Source organism: Carcharodon carcharias, chromosome 21 (assembly GCF_017639515.1).
Source record: "Carcharodon carcharias isolate sCarCar2 chromosome 21, sCarCar2.pri, whole genome shotgun sequence".
NCBI classification, from domain to species: Eukaryota; Metazoa; Chordata; class Chondrichthyes; order Lamniformes; family Lamnidae; genus Carcharodon; species Carcharodon carcharias.
The window spans coordinates 22,450,276-22,472,221 of record NC_054487.1 but is presented as its reverse complement, the minus strand read 5'-3'; the positions used below and the strand labels follow the sequence as shown (position 1 = coordinate 22,472,221).

At 48.7% G+C, this 21,946-nt stretch overlaps 1 protein-coding gene across 3 annotated transcripts in view; it reads right to left on the bottom strand.

Moving 5' to 3' along the window:
• Nucleotides 1-18,205, bottom strand: part of wdr91 (WD repeat domain 91) — a 47,884-nt gene extending 29,679 nt beyond the window's left edge. The window contains exons 1-8 of one of the 3 annotated variants that reach the window (XM_041216152.1): nucleotides 18,123-18,205; nucleotides 17,289-17,427; nucleotides 15,943-16,122; nucleotides 14,822-15,029; nucleotides 6,658-6,740; nucleotides 6,045-6,151; nucleotides 2,141-2,324; nucleotides 1,844-2,044 (exon numbers count right to left, since the gene is read on the bottom strand). In XM_041216152.1, coding sequence (XP_041072086.1) covers nucleotides 1,844-2,044; nucleotides 2,141-2,324; nucleotides 6,045-6,151; nucleotides 6,658-6,740; nucleotides 14,822-15,029; nucleotides 15,943-16,122; nucleotides 17,289-17,411 — 1,086 coding nt within the window. In that variant the 5' untranslated portion in view covers nucleotides 17,412-17,427; nucleotides 18,123-18,205. Of the gene's footprint in view, nucleotides 1-1,843; nucleotides 2,045-2,140; nucleotides 2,325-6,044; nucleotides 6,152-6,657; nucleotides 6,741-14,821; nucleotides 15,030-15,942; nucleotides 16,123-17,288; nucleotides 17,650-18,122 lie in introns of those variants that run through there. The other 2 variants (XM_041216150.1, XM_041216153.1) reach the window with 2 other exon arrangements.
• Between the last annotated feature and the right edge of the window lie 3,741 nt (nucleotides 18,206-21,946).

Here is a 21,946-nt window from a genome sequence, read left to right as displayed (position 1 = left end):
AACTTGAGTTCGAGTCCAAGAAAGAATTGAAATATAAGCTGGTTTAAGGTGTTTGCGGGGGGGGGAGAGAGAGAGAGAGAGAGAGAGAAGTGGGGGGGGGGCTGTGGTTGTAGGCAAAAGCAGTGATAGAAGCAGATCCTCAAAAGATGTCATAAACAACAGGACAAAAGAACACATAGGTGTTAAAGTTGGTGATATTATCTAAACGAATGTGCTAATTAAGAATGGATGGTAGGGCACTCAAGGTATAGCTCTAGTGGGGGTGGGGGCAGCATAAAAGATTTAAAATATTTAAAAATAATGGAAATAGGTGGGAAAAGAAAAATCTATATAATTTATTGGAAAAAAACAAAAGGAAGGGGGAAACAGAAAGGGGGTGGGGATGGAGGGGGGAGCTCAAGACCTAAAGTTGTTGAATTCAATATTCAGTCCGGAAGGCTGTAAAGTGCAAAGTCGGAAGATGAGGTGTTGTTCCTCCAGTTTGCGTTGGGCTTCACTGGAACAATGCAGCAAGCCAAGGACAGACATATGGGCAAGAGAGCAGGGTGGAGTGTTAAAATGGCAAGCGACAGGGAGGTTTGGGTCATTCTTGCGGGCAGACCGCAGATGCTCTGCAAAGCGGTCGCCCAGTTTACGTTTGGTCTCTCCAATGTAGAGGAGACCACATTGGGAGCAACGAATGCAGTAGACTAAGTTGGGGGAGATGCAAGTGAAATGCTGCTTCACTTGAAAAGAGTGTTTGGGCCCTTGGACAGTGAGGAGAGAGGAAGTGAAGGGGCAGGTGTTGCATCTTTTGCGTGGGCATGGGGTTGTGCCATAGGAGGGGGTTGAGGAGTAGGGGGTGATGGAGGAGTGGACCAGGGTGTCCCGGAGGGAGCGATCCTTACGGAATGCCGATAGGGGTGTGAAGGGAAGATGTGTTTGGTGGTGGCATCATGCTGGAGTTGGCGGAAATGGCGGAGGATGATCCTTTGAATGCGGAGGCTGGTGGGGTGATAAGTGAGGACAAGGGGGACCCTATCATGTTTCTGGGAGGGAGGAGAAGGCGTGAGGGCGGATGCGCGGGAGATGGGCCAGACACGGTTGAGGGCCCTGTCAACCACCGTGGGTGGAAAACCTCGGTTAAGGAAGAAGGAGGACATGTCAGAGGAACTGTTTTTGAAGGTAGCATCATCAGAACAGATGCGACGGAGGTGAAGGAACTGAGAGAATGGGATGCAGTCCTTACAGGAGGCGGGGTGTGAGGAGCTGTAGTCGAGGTAGCTGGTCAAGGAATGGCTGTAATGGTCTCTGTGATGAAGAATTCACCGGCACTTACTGTTGGTCGTTTACATATGAAGAGCTACCAGAGGATTGTGAGAGTCTGTCAAACTGAACCTCACAGGAGCCAGTACCTTCAGGAGAAGACTTGAGAATTGCAGCAATATAAATCTATTAATTGCCCTATTATAAATGTTAACTGCTGATGAATTAATCAACTGATATCAAGCCAATTTGTAAATCAATAGAAAGCTTCCACAATTGTGTTGCTACCTTGTAGGGGTAGTAGGATACTGAGCAGCAGTTTGGGGCTGTCAGAACCCTCATTGTGAGACAGCCAAGTGTTATCACTCCTTCTGTGAGGGTGCATCTAAACACAGCCAGGGGCAGCTTGCTGACTGCAATGCAGTGCAGCATTGCAAACCCTTAACAGGGTTCAAGATTTCTTCAAAACATCCCAATGGCAAGTATTTTACTGAGATCCTGTTAGAGATTACATTCCCCCCCACACCCCGCACCCCCCCCCCCCCCCCCCCCCCCCCCCCCCACCACCACCGCCACCTTAAATCAATCTGCCGCTTACCTGGGCAGCATGTTTGGACAATAGCTCCTTCCGTTCCTTCTCATGGTCCAGTACCTTCCTCTGTCGCGGCTGCACCAAATTTGGGTCTCTCTCATGGTCTTGTACCTTTCTCTGTCGCTGCTGTGCCGTGTTGGGGTCAGCAGCTGTGCTCACCAGCACTTTCCCCTCTTTGGGCACTGAACTCTCTTTACTCTTAGTGGTCTAAACAATAGAAACAAAGAACTTCCTGATACAGGGCCATAAATTGGATTGTCGAACATGGAAACAGCAAGTCGGCTCAGTATAGGCAGTCAATACCTGATTGTTGGTACCATCTCTCTTTCCAGAGGGCACAGGACTCTGAGAAAACTGCAAAGACCCTGGGTGTACTGGCCCCCTCCCTGGAGGTTTCTTGCTTTGCGGGAGTAACAATGACAAAAATGAGCCAGCTTTGGTCTGAGGGCACAGCAGCGATGAGGCCCTCTGGCTGGACATCAAGTCTCTGTAAATAAATAGCAAATCAGAGTAAGCCAAAAGAGCACATCAAGCCATTGTGACTGACTTCAGAATCTGTACACAGCAGAGCTGGAACTAGACCCACCAACAGCCTCTACTCTGCCATGTCAGAGGGAAACCAGACATGCTGCATATGATGCAGTAAAATTGACATGCAGCAAAAGACATCTTTTATTCATTCATGTGATGTGGGCGTCGCTGGCTAGCATTTATTGCCCATCCCTAATTGTCCTTGTTCAGAGGGCATTTAAGAGTCAACCACATTGCTGTGGGTCTGGAGTCACATGTAGGACAGACCAGGTAAGGGTGGCAGATTTCCTTCCCTAAAGGACATTAGTGAACCAGATGGGTTTTTACAACAATCGACAATGGTTGGGCATTAGACTTTTAATTTCAAGGATTCCAGGGATTGGCGGGATTGGAACCTGGGTTACAAGTCCAGCGACGATACCACTATGCCACTGCCTCCCTGGGCTGGGCTGAGTTATCTGATGTCAGTGAGACAGTAAATGCCTGTGCTCCTGGACGGCAAAGGGGCAAAATTTGCCAGAGTTTCGCTTCCAGTCACTACCCACAGACACCACCTGGGAACCATGTGCACAGAGATTGAGGTCATGACAAAACCGGACTCCTGATTGATGGCTACTGCATTTGAAAAGTAGGCTCACCTGCACAAAATGAAGAAAATTGTCGAAGGTCCTCTACCACAGCAAGGAGTCAATATCTTCAGGCAACAGGAAGACAATTACTATGGAAGCATTTAAATAATTTGTATAGTGCAGATTTATTACACTACATTACAGCTGCCATCTCAGTGAAACAATCAACAACGGTTTCCTGGTCACCATTAGACTTTTAATTCCAGATTTTTATTGAATTCAAATTCCACCTTCTGCCGTGATGGGATTCGATCCTGGGTCCACAGAGCATTACCCTGAGTCTCTGGATTACTAGTCCAGCGACAATATGCTGGGATTTCAATATGCAGGTAGACTAGGAAAATCAGGTTGGTAGTGGATCCCAAGCAAAGGAATTTGTGGAATGTCTACGTGATGGCTTTTTGCAGCAGCTTGTGGTGGAGCCGACAAGGGAACAGGCAATTCTAGATTTAGTGATGTGTAATGAGGCAGATTTGACAAGGGAGCTTAAGGTGAAGGAACCCTTAGGAGGAAGTGACCATATTATGATAGAATTTACCCTGCAATTTGAGAGGAAAAAGCTGGAATCAGATGTAACGGTGTTACAGTTGAATAAAGGCAACTACAGAGGCATGAGAGAGGAGCTGGCCAGAATTGACTGGGAGATGAGCCTACAGGAAAGACAGTGGAACAGCAATGGCAGGAGTTTCTGGGAGTAATTTGGGAGACACAGCAAAAATTCATCCCTATGAAGAAGAAGCATACTAAATGGAGGACGAGGCAACCATGGTTGACAAGGGAAGTCAGGGACAGCATAAAAGCTAAAGAGAAAGCATTACAATGCGGTGAAGAGCAGTGGGAAACCAGGGGATTAGGAAGCCTACAAAGACCAACAGAGGACAACTAAAAAAGAAATAAGGATGGAGAAGATTAAATGTGAGGGTAAACTAGCCAGTAATATAAAAGAAGATTGCAAGAGTTTTTTTTTGATATATAAAGGGTAAGAGAGAGGCAAAAGTGGAAATTGGGCCGCTGGAAAATGATGCTGGAGAAGTAGTAGCGGGGAACAAAGAAATGGCAGAGGAACTGAATAGGTACTTTACGTCAGTCTTCACGGTGGAAGACATGAGTAACATCCCCAAAGTTCATAAGAGTTGGGGGTCTGAGGTGAGTATGATGGCCATTACCAAGGAGAAGGTGCTAGGAAAACTGAAAGGTCTGAAGGTGGATAAATCACCTGGACCAGATGGATTACACCCCAGAGTTCTGAAGGAGATAGCTGAAGAGATAGTGGAGGCGTTCGTGGTGATCTTTCAGGAATCACTGAAGTCAGGGAGGGTCCCAGAGGACTGGAAAATCACAAATGTAACCTCCTTGTTTAAGAAGGGAGTGAGGCAAAAGACGGGAAATCACAGGCCGATTAACCTGACCTTGGTCGTTGGTAAGATTTTAGAGTCCATTATTAAGGATGAGATTTCAGAATACTTGGAAGTGCATGGTAAAATAGGGCAAAGTCAGCATGGTTTCATCAACAGGAGGTCATGCCTGACAAATCTGTTAGAAGTCTTTGAGGAGGTAACAAGTAGGTTAGACAAAGGAGAACCAATGGATGTTATCTACTTGGACTTCCAGAAGGCCTTTCACAAGGTGCCGCACAGGAGGCTGCTCAGTAAGATAAGAGTCAATGGTGTTAGAAGCAAGGTACTAGCATGGATAGAAGATTGGCTGTCTGGCAGGAGGCAGAGAGTGGGATTAAGGGGGTCCTTCTCAGGATGGCGACCAGTGACTAGTGGAGTTCCGCAGGGGTCAGTATTGGGACCACAACTTTTCACTTTATACATTAATGATCTAGATGAAGGAACTGAGGGTATCCTGGCCAATTTTGCAGATGATACAAAGATAGGTGGAGGGACAGGTGGTATTGAGGAGGTGGGGAGGCTGCAGAAGGATTTGGACAGGTTAGGAGAATGGGCAAAGAAATGGCAGATGGAATACAAGGTGGGGAAGTGTGAGGTCATGCACTTTGGCAGGAAGAATAGAGGAATAGACTATTTTCTAAATGGGGAGAGAATTCAGAAATCTGGAGTGCAAAGAGACTTGGGAGTCCTAGTTCAGGATTCTCTTAAGGTTAACTTGCAGGTTGAGTCAGTAGTTAGGAAGGCAAATGCAATGTTGGCATTTATTTCGAGCGGACTAGAATATAAAAGTAGGGATGTGCTGCTGAGGCTTTATAAGGCTCTGGTCAGACCACATTTAGAATATTGTGAGCAATTTTGGGCCCCGTATCTCAGGAAGGATATTCTGGCCCTGGAGACGGTCCAGAGGAGGTTCACGAAAATGATCCCAAGAATGAAAGGCTTAACATATGAGGAATGTTTGAGGACTCTGGGTCTATACTCGATGGAGTTTAGAAGGATGAGGGGGCATCTAATTGAAACTTACAGAATACTGAAAGGCCTAGATAGAGTGGACATGGGGAAGATGTTTCCATTAGTAGGAGAGACTAGGACCCGAGGGCACAGCCTCAGAGTAAAGGGAAGACCTTTTAGAACAGAGATGAGGAGAAACTTCTTTATCCAGAGTGTGGTGAATCTATGGAATTCATTCCCACAGGAGGCAGTGGAGGCCAGGTCATTGAGTGTATTTAAGACCGAGATAGATAGATTCTTGATTGGTAAGGGGATCAAAGGTTACGGGGAGAAGGCAGCCGAATGGGGTTGAGAAACTTATCAGCCATGACTGAATGGCGGAGCAGACTCAATGGGCCGAATGGCCTAATTTCTGCTCCTATGTTTTATGCTCTAGTGCTACTATGTGAAATATGGCAGCGGATGCAATGTACTTTGTCCATGAAGATTTACAGAAGAATCAATAATTTTTCTAATAACATTTTGTATTGTACCTAAAGCAATTGATAAAGTGATGGTGGGAAGAGTGGGATTGGCTCATGGAGGCAGGGGCAAGTGGGGGAATTGAACCACTGCCCCAGATTCAATCCAGTGGAATGATGTTTCGAACTGGTCTGTGATTAAAAGTTTATAGTGCTGATCTACAGATGCAGGACTCACAATTCTGAATCTCCCAGCCGGTCCATGTTCTGAACGTAAGGAGGTAATTTATGGTGAATCATCTCTTCTTCTTTCTTCATTCTTGGCTCTGCTTGCAGAGCAAACAGCTGAGATACAACATGAAATATTCAGAAAACCAAAACAGCAAATACTTTACAGTACAAATGATAACCCTTTGAGCCAAGAATAACAGGCAATTCTGTCAAATCCCAATATGCCCTGAGAAGCACAAATAACAGGCACCTTGACAAACAATCTCAACGATTCTCACACCTCCATTGGCAACCGGATATATACAAGGCAAAGGCAACAACCATTTACCAGCCTGCTTACGGGCATCTCTCACTTTGAAAGTACATAGCTAAGAACTACGCACAAATGGGAAAACTGGAAACAATTGTAACTCCCAGACTAACCTGTGTCACAATCAGCATTATGTGAGCCTTGGCTTTCCATCCTACAGTGCCCAGACTTGCCCAACCTCAGCCTCGCCCAACCTCAGCCTCACCAGCCCAGAACCAGATCTTTTCACTGGGCTGCCCCTGTCACCCCACCTCGCCCACCAGGCCACGCCACACCCCCCTCCAGCAGTCTCACTGAAATAAAACACTACCTTCTGCCTTAAGGCTTCATTTTCTTCTTGCAGTTGGGAGAATCTCTGGACTTCCGCATCAAAGTTCAGCAACACAGGAACAGGTGACAGAAGTTAAGAAAAGAACACCTTGTTGATTCTCACTTGAATGTCATGTTTGAAACTTTCTACCACTTGAAGGAATATCTCAGTCCTCGCTTTGGGAAATATGTGTACACATTTAAAGAATCATGTTAGCCGCCTGCTAGTCGTGTGCCAAGGTTCACCTGGAAAACTATTAGATAAGGCAGTAATAGATCTGACGCCAAGTTCATCAGTTCCAAACCACAGTCAGATTGGCTTTGAAAGCCATTCTTTATACAACTCGAAGTAGTCACCTATGGCCTTGCAGCCCTAGGCTGACATTATTTACAATTCACTTGCTCCAAATATCATACTTCAGTCTGACACCTATTCACTTCTGAAATAAGCAGTGAACATCAAGGCTTCTAACACAGGAATACTGGTAGACAGGAGGTACATGGCCGCAGATCCATGTTCTGACAGAAGGTCGACAATGGGATAAGGGTAGATGAAGCCAAATGTCTGAAATTATTTTGTGACAAGGAAGCACATTATAGCGGAAAGCAGCAAAATCACTATGAGGGGCTGGAAAATTACTGCAATTTTATGACCTAATGCAAATGCTTCTAAGCCACTTGAAATGGGTGGCATCATTGGACTTCAAGTGGATAGAAACATTAGTTTTCTTTTTGCTTATCTTGTATTACCATCAAGATTGTGGACCATGCATTTGTAGCAAATCACCAAAGTGATCTCAGCATTTCAGCAGTTAGTGCATGTAATACAGGACAAAGTCCATACTAACAACAGAACATGACCTCGAGCTTATAAATTTTTCAGTGTCAAAGTTCTCCAAATGCTGTTCTAACTATCTGGTTTGGTTTTGTCTTTCAGTAGACCCTAGGTATAAAAGCAACGACTCAAATCCATCATACCACTCAAGAACAACTTGCATCTACAACTTTAATGTAGGAAAAAGTGCCTCATAGAAAAATAATGAGACAAAAATTTACACAGATGCAAAGCAAAAAAGTGTTAGGATCAGTGACTAAATGCTTGGTCAGAGGTTTTAAGGAAGATCATAAAGAAAAAAGGTGCAGATATGAAGATTGAGGGAGACTTATCCCTTGAAAGTATTATCAAGCTTGGTTTTACTGGTAGGGTGAACAAGTAGTCCTTCCTTCACATCCTTCAGGGAGATAGCTTGTCAGGAAGGCAAGATAACATTTAAGTCCTAAGCCAGAGTTTATTATCTTGATAATGTAAATTCGTGGTGGAATATGCACGTGAAGAAAAAAAAAGGCATCAGAGAGGGAGAGGTGGGGGTCGGAAAAATATTTCACAGGGTAGGATTCCATAACTGAAAAGGCCGAAATTTCTCACCCTTGCACTTCTCCCTCAACTGCCTGACACACTTTGTCTGACATCCACTATTGGATGAGCAGAAATTTCCCCCAATTAAATATTGTTTGCAATGGCAAAGTGGTATTGTCACTGGACTAGTAATCCAGACACCCAGGGTAATGCTCTGGGGACTTTGTTTTGAATTCCATCATGGCAGATGGAATTTTTATCAATAAAAGTCTGGAATTAAAAAGTCTAATGATGACCATGAAACCCTTCTCGATTGTTGTGAAAACCCATCTGGTTCACGAATATCCTTTATGGAAAAAAAAATTTGTCGTCCTTACCTGGTCTGGCCTACACGTGACTCCAGACCCACAGGAATATGGTTGACTCTGAAATGGCCTAGCAAGCCACTCGGTTGTAACAAACCGCTACAAAGTCACAAAAAAGGAATTAAACTGAACGAATCACCTGGCGTCAACCTAGGCACCGGAAACGACAACGGCAATCTCAGCCCTGTTGACCCTGCAAAGTCCTCCTTACTAACATCTGGGGGCTAGTGTTAAAATTGGGAGAGCTGTCCCACAGACTAGTCTAGCAATAGCCTGACATAGTCATCCTCACGGAATTATACCTTACAGATAATGTCCCAGACACCATCATCACCATCCTAGGGTATGTCCTGTCCCACCAGCAGCACAGACCCAGTAGAGGTGGCGGCAAAGTGGTATACAGTCGGGAGGGAGTTGCCCTGGGAGTTCTCAACATCGACTCCGGACCCCATGAAGTTTCATAGCATCAGGTCAAACATGGGCAAGGAAACATCCTGCTGATTATCACGTACCGCCCTCCCTCAGCTGATGAATCAGTGCTTCTCCATGTTGAGCACCATTTGGAGGAAGCACTGAGGGTGGCAAGAGTGCAGAATGAACTCTGGGTGGGGGACTTCAATTTCCATTGGAGACTGATGACAACTTAGGACTTGAAGCAGAATCTGAAGTTGTGTCTAATGCAGCTGAAAGTGAGACGACTTCAACTTCAGTCAACCTAGACTGAAGAGGTGAGACTGGAGTCAGCATTCCCTCACTTGGGGATGGCTCTTCCATAAGCTGTGTATCCAAGGATGGCACTTGACTTTGCACACTTGGTCAATGTCTCCGCCAGGTGAGATCATTCGCAGTTTGGACTGGGTAAGAAACAGGTGCTGTCTGAGCAATCACAGTAGCAGGAACCCATTTAGCTCAGGCAGTGTAATTACGAGCTAGAACTTTTTGTCCAGAATAGAAAACTCTTGGCTTTGATCTTTGTGCTCTTCTCTTCACTTAGTTGTGCTATTGATCTTGCACAACTTGCCTTTTTTTGTTGATTTCAGCAGATCAAAGCAAGTGCACAGTTGCCATCCCATTAGTAGGAACGTTGGAGATGCTTTAGTCGTAGTATGTGGTGTATTTCTGTATGTCAGCAGAAATGAGTCCAGATGCTTTTGAATGGAGGAATGTCCTTGTGCCGAACTTAAAAGAATGTTTCATGGTTTGAACAAATCTCTCTGCTAATCCATTGGTGGATGGGTGGTATGGTGCTGAGATGATGTGATGAATTCCGTTACTTCTCAAAAAATTCTCAAACTCCTGCGATACAAACTGAGGTCCAGTGTTTGTCACAAGTTGTTCTGGTAACCCGTAATGACTGAACATTTCTCTTAGTCTCTGAATTGTACTCCCAGCAGTATTAGAGGACATCACTGAAACTCCTGGCCATTTGGAACAAGCATCTTTCCTTCAAATGGGCCAACAAAATCGACATGGATGCACTACCATGGGTTTCCCAGCCAATCCCATGGATGAAGGAGTGCCAACTGAGGCATATTTCTCACACTCTGACATGAACAAGATCTTGCCTTGTCTGCAATGTCTTGGTTCAGGCTAGGCCACCAAAAGTAGCTTCTTGCGATCTCTTTGTGAGCTATTCCAGTGTCCAGAATGCAGTTGGTCCAACACTGGTTTCCTCAATGTTGGTGGAATACAAATCTGCTTGTTCCAAAGCAAATGATAACTCCATCCTCCTGGAAACATAAGCGTGAAAGTCAGGTGAGACTTGGAAGTTCAGGGAAGAGTTGCCATGCATCACAAGATCTGAGACTTTGGACACTGTTGGGTCCACTCAATGGCTTTCTTTATTTGGACTGAAGTGACGGGTGTGTTCCCCATATGTGCAAAGTAGATGATGTCTTTCTGGGTAGTATCCACATGGCTGACTGGTAGGAGCAGTTCAAAAGACCACATTGCTGTGCAAAATAGATTTTCGATATTTGCTGTCATATGTGTGAGCACTCAACATCAATGCACTGCATTCTGCTTGCAGCTAGAGAAAAGATGCATGCGCGGGGGCCAAATATTGAGGTGAGTGGTCGATGATCAGCCAGCAGCATGAATTTCCATCCAAACAGGTACTGGTGAAATTTCCAGATTCTGAAAATGATTCTTAGTACTTCGCATTCGATTTGAGCGTATTGGTTCTCTGCTTTGCTTAAAGTCCGTGAAGCGATCACTATTAGACTCACCACACCTGAGGGCATCGTGTGAGAATTAACAGCAGTGCTTCCTTGAATTCACTACGTTCAGTGAGCTTTTTAAGTGCTGCAACATACTGCGCAATTGTTTCTCCCTCTTCTTGGTTTCTCCCTCTTGGTTTTTTTTTGAAACCCAAATCTTGCTGCTATAACAAGTAGCTTAGGGGAAAAATGCGTCTCCAGGACTTTTACAATGTCCTCATACGATTTTGTGCCAGGTTTGTCAGGTTGCACCAAGCTTCTTTGTAAGCCAAGGGTTTTAGCTCCCATCAAACTTAAAGTTGCCACCTTATCATTTTCAATTCCACTTACAAGGACAAAAAAAACTCAAAAGCATTCAATGTAGGAGCTCCACTGCTCAACAGTCAAAATGTCCCATAGGTCGCTAAGTATAGTAATTTTCCTCCTTAAATGTGTTGCTGCTTTAAGAGTTGTAACTCTTTTGCTTCAGGATTTCTCTGCACGTGTCAGCAGCTTGTTGGTTTCGGCTCTGCGATTTTCCTGTGCTTTTGGGGATCTTGGCGGGCTCATTGGCAAAAGGGGCTGCTTCACTTTTTCTGTAAACTTTTTTAAAGAAAACACTGCAGGAACTCTATTCCTTTCTCATCTTCTTGAACTCTGCAGATCCTATCTACTTTGAACTTCGTCAGTTTTTTGCGCTGAGTTTCCCATGTTTTTTTTAAACTCGTAATTTCCTTTAAGTTCCTTCACTATAGTTTCACTTTTTGAGTGGCATTACTGCTAAGGTCCATCGTCCTCATTGGCAATTTGTTACGTTTTAATGCTGGTACTGCCAATAACTTTTTAAAGATTAATCAATGCTCACATAGGCACGGAAGTGGTTGAACATTGTGCTTTTGTTTATTTTACTTCAGCAACTGAACTAACAAAACAAAATGGATTCTGCAAGCCCATAATGCACTAAAAAAGGGCGGTTCACCTTAACTATAACTCAGGCACTCAGGAGGTCTTCTCTCCCGGTGTGGGTTACGGCGGAATTCTGGTGCTTTTACAGAGTAATGTTCATTGGAGACTGATGACAACTTAAGGCTTGTAGCAGAATCTGAAGTTATGTCTAATGCAGGTGAAGGTGAGATGACTTCAGTTGAAGTAAAATAAACAAAATGGATTCTGCAATCCCATAGTGCACTGGCTTGCAAAGTACGGCAAGCTAAACAAGACACACAGTACAAAGCAGTGTACCAATAAAAAAAAATAAATGTAACCTGGCTTGTACCAGAATCAGACAAATCAGATAGTGCAGACCTTTTGAGTTAGCTATTCTCTATGCCAGGAAAAGCATCACAACCGTTCAGAGACGGCTAGACCAGGGCAAGGGAAGGAAACAATTGGGAGTCGCTGCTGATCACTGTACAATGAGCCCCGCTGGAAAGCATATTAACCACTCACTCAATTAGGTCAAGCTGTGATACCCTCTATTGTCCCATATGTCTCAACTGTGCCTCAGTTGTTAACACTCTTTGAGAGTCAGAAAGTTGTGGATTTAGGTCTCATTCTGGCACCTTAGCCCAAGAATCTTGTCTGATAGTGCAGCATTTCCTTGGAACTACACTGGATTGTCATAGTGCAGCATTTCCTTGGTACTACACTGGATTGTCAGTCTTTCGGATAAGGGGTTAAATCAAGATGGGTTAAACCCATCTGCCCTCAGGGGTACATAAAAGATCCCATGGCATTGTTTCAAATAGGGACAGGGGAGTAACCCCCAGTGTCCTGGCCAATATTTCGTCCTCTATCAACATCACAAAAAACAGATTATCTGGTCGTTATCACATAACAATTTCTGGGTGCTTGCTGTGTGGAAATTCCTACATTATAGCAACGACTACACTACAAAAATACTTCATGGGCTGTAAAGCATTTTGGGACATTGAGATCATGAAAAGCACTACATAAAGGGTTTTTCAAATCATTCTCCATCTAGGGTCACATTTGAAGAATTACCAGCTCGATGAGGCACCAGAGAACACCTGACATGTCTAGAACGACAACACCGCTGAAGACAGCGTCAGCAGGGGAGAAAAAGATTCTCAGTCCCAATCAACTTGCACCCCACAACTGCGATGCCTTGTGTATCCCACCATATACATTTCCTCATGTAACTCTCCCCACAACTCTCTTCACTCAAAACAGTGAGATCTCCTGGGAAGTGAAAAAAAAAGATAAAACCCAGGCCAGGGGGAAAATAATTGTGAAATTCCTCCCTGATAACACTAAGGCAATTAAAACTTTCCCAGATCACTCTGACCCTGATAACTCCCTGCTGTACCTACCTATTGTCCAAGGTGACCTCTGCCCCAAACACAAACAGATCCAGCTCTCACTTGAAGGAATTCTGCGAATCTGCATCCACCACACAACCCAACAGCCTGTTCCAGAGATCCACTATTCTGAGGGAAAGAACCATCTAACCTAGATCTGACCTTGCTCAATTTAAAGCTGTAATCCCTGGCCAACCAGAACATAGTTAATTGGAGCAAACTGTCAATCTACTTCCTTCCTCACCTTATAAATCGCAATTAGATCACCCCTGAGGCTCTACTTCTCCAAATGGATCATCCCAGCTTTTTCAGTCTATCTTGATAACTAAGATGTTTCAAATTGGGAATTATCTATTGGTCCTCTTCTTTGTCCTTTCCAGAGCTTCAAGATTACCAACCACATGACACCCCAAACTGGGCACAGTATTCGAACTGAGGCCTGACCAAAGACTTGTACAAGAAAATTGCATTTTTTAAATTTGTTCGTGGAATTTGGGCATTACTGACAAGGCCAACATTTAATACCCTTGGGAAGGTGGTGGTGAAGGGAGGGAGTTCCAGGATTTTGACCCCGTGATGAAAAAATACTGATGTATTTCCATTTCAGAATGATGTGCGGACTTGGGAGGAAGACTTACAGGTGGTGTTTCCTATGCAATGTTGCCCTTGTCCTTCTAGGTGTCTAATGTCAGAAGTATGGGAGATGCTGTCAAAGGAGCCTTGTTGAGTTGCTGCAGTGCAACCATGGCAGCCATTGTGCATCGGTTGAGAAGGGAGTGAACGTTGAAGGTGATCATGGGGTGCTGTTCAAGTGAGCTATTTTGTCCTGGATGCTGACGATCGTATTCCTGCCTTGTTCCTTGGTGGTGGACAGACTTTTGGGGGTCAGGAGACAGATTACAAGCTGCAGAATTCTCAATCACTCACCTGCTCTTGTAGCCACAGAATTTAGGTGGCTGTGCCCAATTAAATATTTGGCCAATGGTGACCTTCAGGATGTTGATGATGTGGAATTCAGCAATGGTAACGCCATTGAATGCTGAGGGAAGGTGGTTAGGCTCTCTTATGTTGAGATGGTCATTGTCTGGCATTTGGGTGAAATGTTATTACCGCTCACCAGTCAAACCTCAACATTGTACAGGTGATGCTGCAGGCAGGTATGGATTGCTTCGTTATCTGAAGAATTACAAACAGAACTGAACATTGCAATCATAACCGAATGAGCCCCTTCTGACCTTATAATGGAGGGAAGGTCATAGATGAAGCAGCTGAAGATGGCTGGCCCTAGAACACTGCCCTGAGAAACTCTTGCCTTGATGTCCTGGGGCTCAGATAACAATATAGATAACAGGTCACCAACAATCACAACCACCTTTGCACTAGCCACAACACCAGCCAGTGGAGAACTTTCCCCGATTCACAACTGTGAGTGCATCCCACCACCCTATTTGCTCTACTGATCACTTCGCAGTTTTGCTCATGCATCTTTAAAGAGTTATGGACTTGACTGCCAAGGTCTTATACTTTTTCCATCCGCTTTAGTGCTTTACTGAAGGGTGTGTGTGTGTATGTGTATAACACTGCACCTTTCTAATTTGATCATTATTTGCTCAGGGAAGAACTGGGGGGAAAATTATCGCTTGGTTTTTAACAATTTTTTAAAAGTCAAACAGCAACAAAATAATAAGATATAACTCTTGACAGATTGTGGGGGCTAGATTTTGAATAGGTCACAAAGGATTGAGAGAGACATAAAGGATTGATAAGAGATTGAGATTGGTAGTGAGTCTAACTCTGTTACTTTAAAGAATCTCAATTTTCAATCTGATGAGAGCTATTATGTTGCTCCCCTTCTGTTTGGTTGACAAGTGGAAAAAATGAGAATGGATATGCAGACAGCTGATCCATATTACAAAAAGGATATGCATGCACTGAAAGAGCACGCTCAGGAAGTTGTGCAGCGACACCAGGAAAGTCTCTGCCCACTGCTTTGAGAAGTAGGTGGCGAACACCAGGTTCTGATCTGGATTTGGAATGAAGGGAAGAACAAACCACTCTTTCCATTCTGGCTGGTTCTGCAATTCAAGGGCCTGTTTCTGGAAGAATTCCTGGGTTTTATCAATCCTATTAGACTGCAACAAAAAGGAAAAGGGAAAAATTACATTTCTTTGTTCCCCAAGTCCTGCTCTGCAAAGCTGAAATGTTATTTTAAGACGTGTTTGAAAAGCCTCCATCCAACCCCCATTCCCTGCAAATATCTAAGATGGTAAAAATGACATGCAGAACAGGAAGATAGTCTAGATCTGTGCTGAATTAACTGATCCCAGCAATGGCAGAATCTGGAGACCTCTGGACTCAGGGGAAGGAAGATATGAAAGTGTTACTGATTACAACCCAGGGGGTTTTGTGGGAACAACTGTACAGAAACCAAGAAACAATCAAGATCAAGTTTGCCGTGGCACCCCATGATCAATTAGTTCATCAGCATTAATTGGTCGGAACCTCAGGACGTTGGTCACTCAGAGTATAGGAGGCCTGGGTGACCCCTACAACTAACTTCAGGGCAGGGCACTGGGACATTTCCTAAGAATGAGGAAGAGGTTGTGCATGTGTCTTAATTCAGCTGACACCAGCACTGAATAAAAAAAGCACTTCACTCACTGAATTCTCCTTGTGCAGCTTTACAGACTGTCTGTGCTGGTAAAGCTGTAGAATAAACTACAAGTTCTTCTTTGTTCATGAAAAGAAACCTGCAAGTCAGAGTTCGATACAGAGCTGTAGCTCCCTCTACACTTTCCCCATCAAACACTCCCAGGGCAGGTACAGCACGGGGTTAGATACAGAGTAAAGCTCCCTCCACACTGTCTCCATCAACACACCCAGAACAGGTACAGCATGGGGTTAGATACAGAGTAAAGCTCCCTCAACACTGTCCCCATCAAACACTCCCAGAGCAGATGCAGCTCAAGGTTAGATACAGAGTAAAGTTTCCTCTACACTAATGGATCAAATACTTCTGGAGCAGGTACAGCATGGGCCAAATACCTGGACAGTGTGGACCAGGTAGTAACGGCAAAGGCTGGTTTTCAGCTTGTTGACTGTGTGTCGATATGCATCCTCCAGCCTGCTGAACAGGCGCCGATCCAGGTAACCCCAGTATTCACGCAGTCCATTGAGGTCGTAACCCTGAACCAAATGCTGTAGGTGTTCTACAATTTTGTCAACCTACACAAAAATGTAGAATTATTCAATCACTAGCATTGCAAAAGTCAGCTTTTTAAAACATTAGGATTTATGTAGTGATTCAAGTGATCTTTTACCACTTAAAATCTCCAAAACCAGTAAGTTTCTGTGGTTATCAATCATACATCTCACATCACCAGTAAGTGTTAGCTGTGATTCAGCGGGCAGCAATCTTCCCTTTGACTCAGGTTGTGGGGTTTGTAAACAATATAGCTCAAAAACGAATGGACAGATTTCACTGAAACCTGGCACAGGGTATGGCTGATTTTTTTTTTGGCAAAGATGCAGATCTGGAACCTAGAATTTTTTTTAAAGGATCTGTTAACATTGGGCGAGAGGGTGAACTGACTTGTTTTTATGAAAGATGTGGGTGTTTGATTTTGAATGTTATTGATTGTTTTAGAATACTGTAGAATGTTTCAGCTGCTGTGGTGGAATCAATCACAGCTATCAAAACGTGAGCAGAGTTTTCAGTGCTGGTTGTTGGATGTGGCCTGAAGCCTCCTCAGCTAGATCGAAGCTCTTAATGAAAAGATTACTTTTCTCAGTGTTGTTACAGCGCATCGACCATTTAGTGAAAAGCCTCAAGTAAGAGATGCTTAATTGTAGTAACATTGACACAACACTGTGTGGCAGAGGTGTGCCCTCAACTCAATGCCCTGTTGATTTATTCTGAAACTGTGTGCCCTAGTTATAAATTCCCTCAGAGGAAATATCCTCCCAGCATCTACCCCATCAAGCCCCTCAGATCATGCATGTTTCAAAAAGATCACCTCTAGTTCTTTTAAACTCCAATGAATATTGATTCAACCTGCTCAATCTTTCCTCATAAGACAACCCCTTCATTCCAGGGATCAACCTAGTCAGCTTTCTCTGAATTGCCTCCAATACAATTATATCCCTCCTTAAATAAGGAAAGTAAAACTGTACACAGCACTATAGATAGTGTCACCAATATTCTTTAAAGTCGTAACAAGCTTTCCCTCACGTTATACTCCATCTGCCAAATTTTTGTCTGACCAAGGCTATGAAACTAGAGGGAAGATTGTCTGTAATCTGGCTTCATTTTATAGCAATTACATTAGTCAGATATCAACTCAGACTATGCCTTTTAATGCCAAGCTCGCCAGGCTTTGCAGTCAACTCACTCGAAATCCCTTATCCTTGTCCGCCTTGATCTCAGTGTCAAACGTTTTCAGTGTACTGCTGAATTCTCTGTAGAGGAGGTACTCCCGAACCAGCTCATCCATTCGCTCCACTGCCGATGCCATAATTCAGCAGATCAACCTGGGCAGTGAGAACAGAAGGGTGAGAGTGGGGGGACGTATTCTCACTATTCTGACCAAGTGATGCCACTGACAGGGTGGGAGTACTGGCCGCGCCACCGTAACCAACACCCACCAGTGGGACGCAGAACCCACTTCATGCCCTAGACACCAGATTTCCCCATGCCAGGGAGGAGTGAACAACCATCTCATTGCATGCTCAGTGAGCGGTGAACAACACCCCCCCTCCCCAACACCCTGTTTCTCTCTCCATCTCCCCCCTCCTCCCTGGGTCTGTGTCTCTCCCCAACACCGCCCCCACCCACCCAGTGGACTCTCTCTCTCCTCCCCTGCCCACCCCAAACCTGGGTCGCTCTCCCCACCAGATTCTACCCTCTGTGCCCCAACCCACGGATCTCTCTCTACCTCCCCCCACCCAAGCGTGTCTCTCTTCAGCCCAACAGCACGCCCACAGTCCCCCCCCCCACCTTACCCCGGCTCCCCCTCTATTTCTCCACCACCCCCCCCCCCCCCCCCCCCGCCAACCTGGAAGGGCTCTCTCCCGCCCCCTTTACCCCGGCTCCCCCTCTCTCTCCCCACCCCCCCGCCCCTCCACCTTTATCCGCCGGCTCTCCCTCTTTCTCTCCCCACCCCACCCCCGCCCGACCCTCTTTTTCTCTCTCTCCAATTCTCTATTTCCCACTTTCTCATTCTCACCAACAAATGGACAACAAACGGCCGTCAGTTTTTCCACGTGACCCGCGCTGTCCAATCACCCTCTCCTCAGCGCAAAACTCATCACATGATCAATTCTAACCAATCCCGAGGCGTGGGGACCGAGCTTTGGATCACCGCCCGGGAAACCCCGGAGCCCCTTCGTCCTCAGCTTCTGTCCGCTCGCTTTTCACTGGCTTCGACCTCACTAATGCCCGTCCTCCCCTCAACCATTGCCCTTCCTCCCTCCTTCACACACTGTCCATTGCCCCCCTCACCCGCCGCCCGCCCCCACAGCCCTTTTTCCCCTCGCCCGCTCCCCATCACCCACAGCTCAATTCCACCGCACCCTCTTCCCCCTCATCCGGTCCGCCTCACCCACTGCCCGCTCCCCCTCACCCACTGCCTGCTTCCCCCTCACCCACTGCCCGCTCCCCCCTCACCCACTGCCCGCTCCCCCTCACCCACTGCCCGCTTCCCCCTCACCCACTGCCCGCTCCCCCCTCACCCACTGCCCGCTTCCCCTCACCCACTGCCCGCTTCCCCTCACCCACTGCCCGCTTCCCCCTCACCCACTGCCCGCTCCCCCCTCACCCACTGCCTGCTTCCCCCTCACCCACTGCCCGCTTCCCCCTCACCCACTGCCCGCTTCCCTCTCACCCACTGCCTGCTCCCCCTCACCCACTGCCCGCTTCCCCCTCACCCACTGCCTGCTTCCCCTCACCCACTGCTCAATTCCTCCTCACCAACAGCCCGCTTCCCCCTCACCCACTGCCCGCTTCCCCTCACCCACTGCCCGCTTCCCCTCACCCACTGCCCGCTTCCCCCTCACCCACTGCCCGCTCCCCCCTCACCCACTGCCTGCTTCCCCTCACCCACTGCCCGCTTCCCCCTCACCCACTGCCCGCTTCCCTCTCACCCACTGCCTGCTCCCCCTCACCCACTGCCCGCTTCCCCCTCACCCACTGCCTGCTTCCCCTCACCCACTGCTCAATTCCCCCTCACCCACTGCTCAATTCCCCCTCACCAACAGCCCGCTTCCCCCTCACCCACTGCCCGCTTCCCCCCTCACCCACTGCTCAATTCCTCCTCACCAACAGCCCGCTTCCCCCTCACCCACTGCCCGCTTCCCCTCACCCACAGCCCACTTCCCCCTCACCCACAGCCCACTTCCCCCTCTCCCACAGCCCACTTCCCTCTCACCCACTGCCCGCTTCCCCCTCACCCACAGCCCACTTCCCTCTCACCCACTGCCCGCTTCCCCCTCACCCACTGCCCGCTTCCCTCTCACCCACTGCCTGTTTCCCCCTCACCCACAGCCCACTTCCCCCTCACCCACAGCCCGCTTCCCCCTCACCCACTGCCCGCTTCCCCCTCACCCACAGCCCGCTTACCCCTCACACACTGCCCGCTTCCCTCTCACTCACTGCCCGCTTCCCCCTCACCCACAGCTCCCTTCCCCCTCACCCACAGCCCACTTCCCCCTCACCCACAGCCAACACTCCCTCTCCCACAGCCCACTTCCCTCTCACCCACTGCCTGTTTCCCCCTCACCCACAGCCCGCTTCCCTCTCACCCGGTCCCCCTCACCCACAGCCAACACCCCTCTCACCCACTGCCCGCTTCCCTCTCACCCACTGCCTGTTTCCCCCTCACCCACAGCCCGCTTCCCCCTCACCCACTGCCCGCTTACCCCTCACCCACAGCCCGCTTCCCTCTCACCCACTGCCCGCTTCCCTCTCACCCACTGCCCGCTTCCCCCTCACCCACAGCTCCCTTCCGCCTCACCCACAGCCCACTTCCCCCTCACCCACAGCCAACACCCCCCTCACCCACAGCTCCCTTCCCTCTCACCCACTGCCCGCTTCCCCCCACTAGCTTTGCCCTCACTCCTCCCTCCCTTCCCCCCACCTGCAGCCCACTTCACCCTCACCCACTTCCCCTTCACCCACAGCCCACTTCCTGCTCACCCACTCTCCCATCACCCATGCCCGCTTCCCACTCACTCGCTTCCCTCTTACCCAAAGCCTGCTCCCCCCTCACCCACTTCCCCCTCACCTGCTTATCCCTCAAGTGCTTCCCTCTCACCCGCTCCCCCTCACATAGGGCCAGCTCCCCACCACCCACTCCCACTTCACCCACAGCCCCCTCGCCCACCGCCTGCTCCCTCTCACCCGCATCCCAATCACCCACAGGCTGATTCTCCCTCACGCACCCACCCCCCGTCCTGCTTCCCCCTCACCCACCGCCCCATCCCGTCACCCGCTTACCCATCACCCACAGTCCACTTTGCCCTCACCCGGTTCCCCCTCACTCATCGCCTGTTTCCCCCCCTCACCCATCGCCCACTTCCCCCTTCCCCACAGATCCCTTCCCCCTCACCCACAGCCTGCTTCACCCTCTTCCTGCTCCCCCCTCACCTACTGCCTGCTCCCCCCTCAGCCCCTTCCCCCTCACCCGCTGCCCGCTTCGCCCTCACCCGCTTGCACCTCACCCACAGCTCGCTTCCCCCTTACCTGCCGCTTGCTCCTTCCTGACCCTCTTCCACTTCACCTATAGCCCCCTCCCCTTCACCCACTAACCCCTCACCTGCTCTCTCCTCTCCCACAGCCTGCTCCCTGCTCTGCCGCTTCCCCCTCACCCACTGCTTGCTCCCCCCCCTCAGCCCCTTCCCCCTCACCTACTGCCCACTCCTCCCTCACCTGCTTCTCTTCCTCACCTGCTTCCCTCTCACCCGCTTCCACCTCACCCACAGCTCGCTTACCCCTCACATGCTGCTTGCTCCTCCCTGACCCGTTTCCACTTCACCTATAGCCCCCTCCCCTTCACTCGCTAATCCCTCTCCCACAGCCTGCTCCCCGCTCTCCTGCTTCCCCCTCACCCACTGCCCACTCCTACCCACCTGCTTCCCCCTCATCTACCACCCTCTTCCCCCTCATCCGCTTCCCCTCACCCACAGCCCACTTTCCTCTCTCCCACAGCCCGCTTCTCCCTCACCCACAGCTCGCTTCCCTCCCTCCCACTTCCCCCTCACCCGCTCCCCCCTCACCCACAGCCCACTTCCCCCTCACCAGCTCCCCTTCATCCACCAGCCGCTTCCCTCTCCCCACTTCCCTCTCACCCACTGCCCCCTCCCTCGCACCCACCGTCCGTTCCCCTTTGTCCGCTTCGCCTCTCCCACCGCCCACTTCCTGTTCATCCACTCCCCCCTCACACACAGCCTGCTTCCCCCCCCACATGCTCCCCCCTCACCTACTACCCGCTCACCCATAGCCCATTTCCCCCTCACCTGCTCCCCCCCTCACCTGCTCCCCCTCACCCACTGCCCGCTTCCTGCACACTCACTCCCCCCTCAACCACAGCCCCCACCCCACTCGCCCACTGCCCGCTTCTCCCTCACCCATAGCCCCCTCACTCACAGCCTGCTTCCCCTCACCCACTTCCCCTCAACTGCAGCCTGCTCCCCCCTCATCCGCTTTCCCCTCACCTGCTCCCCCCTCAACCACAGCCCGCTTCCCCCTCACCCACCGCCCACTCCCACCAATCCGCTCCCCCTCACCCACAGCCTGCTCCCCCTCACCCACAGCCCGCTTCCACCTCACTCACTTCCCCCTCACCCACCGCCCACTCCCATCAATCCGCTCCCCCTCACCCACAGCCTGCTCCCCCTCACCCACAGCCCGCTTCCACCTCACTCACTTCCCCCTCACCCACCGCCCACTCCCACCAATCCGCTCCCCCTCACCCACAGCCCGCTTCCACCTCACTCACTTCCCCCTCACCCACCGCCCACTCCCATCAATCCGCTCCCCCTCACCCACAGCCTG